The sequence below is a fragment of the Olea europaea genome, unplaced genomic scaffold (genome assembly GCF_002742605.1).
Source record: "Olea europaea var. sylvestris unplaced genomic scaffold, O_europaea_v1 scaffold1965, whole genome shotgun sequence".
Classification (NCBI taxonomy): domain Eukaryota; kingdom Viridiplantae; phylum Streptophyta; class Magnoliopsida; order Lamiales; family Oleaceae; genus Olea; species Olea europaea.
This window is the reverse complement of record NW_019237499.1, coordinates 283,293-289,183: the sequence shown is the minus strand read 5'-3', so window position 1 is coordinate 289,183 and position 5,891 is coordinate 283,293. Positions and strand designations below refer to the sequence as shown.

The window sequence follows — 5,891 nt, the reverse complement described above, 5'->3', positions numbered from 1 at the left end:
GCTATAATTGAGGGGAAATTGATGTGACTTGCTTGGTGAGGTGTTATAAGCTATTGGAATTGATTATTCTTTGGGGTTAAGTATTTTTTTGCATGTCAAGTTTACTTTATAAAATACAGTAACAATGGGATAAAAAAAAGATGCAAAAACGTAATTTCTGAATTATAATTTTTATTTTTTATTTTGTGCGTAAGACATGTAATTTCCAATATCGATAAATCCAGAATAAACATCAAAGCATAGTCCAATAAGTGAATAATTTAAAATTGCAACCAACAAAAAAGAGGCAACTTGAGTTTTGTCCGATATACAATTATAGTCATATTATAAATCTATTTTCCCATTTATAATTAGGTAAAACCCGGAGCAAGAGGCTATTTTTGGATAATTGTAATCAGTTAATACGTATGTAAGAGTGTATAGAGTAATTCCCATTGCTAAGTATGAAAACAGTTTACGAACTTTTTTGCAAATTTTGGGGGGAATCATTATTTGGACTACACTCAATTAAAAATAAAAAATACTAATTCTTGACAATTTGATCAATGGCATGACGCAGTGACTTGAAGATGTAGTTGTATGTTGCTTCAGTTGGGTGTACTGAATCAAAGAACATATACTTGGAGGCATCAGAGCAAACCGGTGATGCTGGATTGCATAAAATTGAAGCTTCTAAATATCCACTTCCACAACAACCGACGTGGACGATGTTAAAACCTGCATGTCACATTTTATCCCTTTTTTTATTGTTCAGAAAATTAATAAAAATAATAATTGAAAAAAAAAAAGACAGAAAAATATTTTAGTACATTATATTAAACATGGTTGAATAAGATTAAGGAAGAGAATGATGTCCAAAATTTACGGTAAGTCACTTTTAAGCATTAGCCTTGAAGTAAGAAGGTGGTACTCATCGCCCCGAAGTAGAAAGGATCGACGATTCGCATGATTTGTTTTATAGACAGACTTCTCCTTAGTTTTGGACCCTCTAAAAGATGGTATGGCCATTTACCTCTCTTTGGCCTCAAAAGAATTTTTGCTCAAGATAATTAAAATAATCACTTGGCCAAGAAATAAAGAAGGCTAATCAACTTACCAAATTTGGAGGGATTTTGAGTCATTTCATCCATTACTTTATAAATATCAGCATAAACGATTGTGGCACCAGAGACATGGCTTTGCATGGTTTTCAATTTCATTTGTAGCTTCTGGTTGTAATCAACCGCAGTAACGGATAATGATTCAATGCATCCACGATTATGCAATGCATTACCGGAATTGAGTGTTATTAAAATGGGCAAGCACCCCATTGGTGGAAGTCCCACAAAAGCTATTGTTCGAGCTCCTTGGTCCAATAGATCCTGTGCAAAATGCATATTTAATGTGTCACCTGATGGATAAGAGATATTTCTAACAATATTTTCTACTCGTATTAGCTATTAAGCATAAAATCAAATAATAATATCAAAATGGGTGTTTAGCCCTTGAAATAAAATCTATGAACCTAGCTAGCATTGGCGAAGCATTTGCGATACTTGAGAAGAACGAAAGCATGGGAGGCTTACTTTAAGATTATGAATTATTTTCAGTCCAAGCTGGTTACATGCTATCAATAAATGGCACATGAACAAATGAAGCGTGATTCCTAACCAATTAGTTATAAGAGAGCCTATGAGGAGCTGCCATCTAGTATTCCCTAAAAATGACCAAATTACCTCAATACTTGGAGGGAAATCTATAAATACCCTCTTATTTGAAAAAAGAATGTATACAATTCAAATCTCTCTCTCAAATAGTTATTTCTCTTCTTACTCCTATTTGAATATGAAAACTAACGTGTTTAGGATGTGAAAGTTATAGTTAGGTGAGTAAGATTTGTTGATATGATTTCTATTATCAACAAATTTGGCACAATTTGAGGGAAAACTTGAACAAGGAAAACCACGAAACTCCATCATACTCGGGAAATTTTTCATCTAAAAAAATGATGAATCCTATGGGAGAAAATTCAGAAGAAAATTTATCACCAAAAGGACATAATAGCGATGAGCGTTTAAATAGTGACGATAATCCAAAATGACAATGGCGGAAAACGTCGTTAAGACTGCAAACCAGCAGTTCTTCCACTCATCATTGTTACTTAAACTTGAACAAGGAAAACCACGAAACTCCATCATACTCGGGAAATTTTTCATCTAAAAAAATGATGAATCCTATGGGAGAAAATTCAGAAGAAAATTTATCACCAAAAGGACATAATAGCGATGAGCGTTTAAATAGTGACGATAATCCAAAATGACAATGGCGGAAAACGTCGTCAAGACCGCAAACCAGCAGTTCTTCCACTCATCATTGTTACTTAAAAAAATGCATCTATTATGACAATAATACATGAAAAGGCATAAGAGTCTAAATTACATCGTGAAGAATGCATCGTTGCAAGCAAAAACTGAAAATTTGGCAAGAAATTGGCAAGTTGATTTGGGAATAAATGAAGATAAACGTGCAACCAACTTCTTCCATGAGAAGAATAGCAACTTGTAGGTTTCAAAAACCAATGATATCATAGAGAAGAGAAGGAAGGATCTGTATGATGACGAATATGAGATAGGGAGGTCAATGGATGAATTAAGATCCTGCTATAGGAGATCAACTCAAAATTATCATCATAGAGATTGAAGAACTAAAAATTATGGTGATACATCATACATTGCTCTTCCAACAAAATAGTAAAATGGTCATTCGACTAGATCATATGAAATGGATGGCGATGATAAATGCATGCCGCTCTTCAAGGAAATCAAAGAGGTGCCAATCTTTGACAATTTTATTCGTCCTATAATGGAGAAGTACAATCGAAAATGAGATCTTATGTACCATTAGTTCGAATACATGACACAGATGAAGTGCAAGGGTTCCACTTAACTCTGGATAGATAGGCTAAAAGATGGTATAGCAAATTGCTGCTAGGATCAATCAGAAACTTGCCACAATTGAAGCAAACCTTCTTGGTAGCATTCCCTAGAAGTAGAATCAGACAAGTTACAGCCACGCAATTGAATAACAAGCGGTAAGAAGAATGAGAGTCTCTAAAGAGCTATTTTGCACAGTTCAAAGCTAAATTGATAGCTGGGACTATATTGAATGAAAGGGCTAGATGACTTATGGAATGATTTGATGATGGAGACTCTCTTCTGGTAGGATGTTCGTAATCGGAATCCTACATCCTATTATTAGTTGGTAAAATTGATCCAAAGTGAGATCCAAACTGAAGAACTATTGCCAATCGAAAGAAAGTAGAGGAAGGTCAAACGGAAAAGCTCAAAGGTAAAACCCATGTACATTCTTTTTAATTACAAAAATTGAAATATTAATGTTTTATGGAGCCCAGTGATATGATCCATGCAATATCCCCAGACCTTCACCGGTTATGGATGAAGAACACCCTTTCTCGAGGGACCAAAAAATGAAATACTACAAAATTCATCACTATAGGGATCACAATACTGTTAAAAGTGTGACTCAAATAGTAGTCTAAATTGCATTATATTTTCTACCTTTTTGGGACTCTTTTAGGGTTAGACTCGTCGACTATAAATTAATGTCGCCTCTGTCAGTTTTATTGAAGTATCATTGCTGTCCAATTGTAATTCTCTCCATATTAATAAAATTCCTCGTTCCTTTGCTTAATTCATCTTTTACTTTAATCTTGTTTGTGCTATTTTGCGATCTTATATTATACTTCAAATTGGTGTCCATTAAATCTAAATTCTTGCGTTTTGTTTCCACCAATCCCAACAAGTGGTATCAGATCGGGGTTATTGGTGGATTTTTGGCCTGAAACTGATCAGAAATTGGTCTGAAAATTACCAGAAAATCAGAAAATAAATCTGTCCAGTTTTTCGATTTTTTGCCGGATCTATTTTTGCTTTTTCTAGTCAAACCAAAAAGAATTTGGAGAAACGATCACCACTAGTGGAATTAGCAGGAAAAAAGGTACAGAAAGGGTCACAGGTCGTCGGCGCGTTTCCGGCCGTTCGCCGACGGTGGAAACTCCGGCTAGAGAATGGCGGTGCGTGTGGTGGTTTCCGACGACGGTGTCCTCAGGTAGTTTTCTTCAAACGACAAGAAGGACATTGTGGTGGTGTCCAATTTTAGTTTTGGGTAAAATTGTGGTTTTGGACTATTTTGCCCCTTGCACGTTCGGTAGTTTTTAGTTTTGGGAGTTACAGGTTGCAAGTTCTTCGTAATTTGATTGAGATTTTTCAGAGATGAATTTGTTAAAGTATGAAATTACGCTATTGGATCAAAATACAAGATTTTCGCTGTGGCAAGTAAATGTGAGAGCTGTGTTGACGCAGATGGATCTTGATGATGCTTTACTGGGTTTTGATAGGACGCCAGCAAACTTGTCTATGGAGGAGAAACAACGAAAGGATCGAAAGGCTTTAGCGCAAATTCAACTTCATTTATCCAACAATTTGCTACAAGATGTTTTGAAGGAGAAGACAGCGGCTGCTTTGTGGCTCAAGCTGGAGCAGTTGTGCATGACAAAGAGTTTGACGAGCAAACTGACTCTAAAGCAGAGGTTGTATTCTCATCGCATGGTGTAAGGAGGGTCACTGCAGGACCACCTTGCTGTGTTCAAGGAGATCGTTGCAGATTTGGAGACGTTGGAGGTAAAATATGATGAAAAGAATCTAGCCTTGGTCCTGTTGCGTTCGCTACCCAATTATTTTTCATCATTTCATGATACTATTCTGTATAGTCGTGACACGTTATCCATTGAGGAGGTATACGATGCCCTGTTATCAAAAGAGAAGATGGAGTTGTTGGTTGGAGATCTTGCATCTAGGAGTGGGGATGCTCTTGTTACTCATGGTGATCGACGAAGGGGTAGATCGAAGGTGAGGTACAGCAATGTGTATTGTTATTACTGCAAGAGGAAAGGGCACATCAAGAAAGATTGTGACAAGTTGCAGGGTAAAGGTGATTTACATGCAAATCCTGCGGAGCAATCAGGTAATTCGAACGAGACTAATATTGTTGAAAATTTTTGTAATGATAGAGATGTGATGTTGGCTGTATTTGACGAGGAATCCAAACCTGAGGAGTGGATTTTGGATTCTTCTTGTTCGTATCATATGTGTCCCAATAGGGATTTGTTTCAAACATATGAGATGGTGAACCAAGTTGGAGTTTTGATGGAAAACAACCTATCTTGCTGGGTTGCAGGAATCGGTCGGGTCATATTGAGGCTATAGGATGGAACAGTGAGGACAGTTGATCAGGTTCGACATGTTCTAGACTTGGGAAAGAATCTCATATCACTGAGTACCTTGGATGAAAAAGGGTTCAAATTTTCTGGTGGAGGTGGAGTCTTGAAGGTTTAAAGGGGTGTCCGGGTTGTATTGAAGGGACGAAGAAAATCCCAGTTGTACATCTTGCAGGGGAGCGCACAACTAGTTCAAAGACATTTGGAGAAGTTCAGTACCGTGGTGGACATTCAATTTGGTATAGTACCTCTCGAGTTTCGCTCTGGGTCAGTTAAGAACTTTGCTCAAGGGAGTATTGGTAATTCCGCTTTGCCACCAATTTTAGCGGGTACACTGTGTTCTTGTAATGCCAGTGGACTCATGGAGCGTAGGTACAGTTTTGGAGATATCTGTAATGCTTTAGAAATCATTAAAGGTGACAATATTGGCAAGGGACCTTCTGATTGTGCATTTGGTGTGGTTTTTCTACTATAGGGTATGCTTCGACCCTGTCCAGTGATTGTTAATTCCAGGGAGAATTTTAGGAACCCGGGTTTGGGTTCGAGTGTCACTTGTGGACGCCGACGGGGGAACGTGTTATCATGGAGAGTTTGGTTACTGTGTTGAGGAGATTGG

The 5,891-nt window shown here is 37.2% G+C and overlaps 1 protein-coding gene across 1 annotated transcript in view; it reads right to left on the bottom strand.

The window, feature by feature from the left end:
• Positions 1–438: 438 nt before the first annotated feature.
• Positions 439–5,891, bottom strand: part of LOC111379278 (GDSL esterase/lipase At5g45960-like) — a 25,408-nt gene continuing 19,955 nt past the window's right edge. Inside the window, exons 4-5 of the mRNA XM_023002635.1 lie at positions 1,097–1,361; positions 439–717 (exon numbers count right to left, since the gene is read on the bottom strand). Of these exons, the coding sequence (XP_022858403.1) occupies positions 524–717; positions 1,097–1,361 (459 nt within the window). The 3' untranslated portion in view covers positions 439–523. The remainder of the gene's footprint in view (positions 718–1,096; positions 1,362–5,891) is intronic.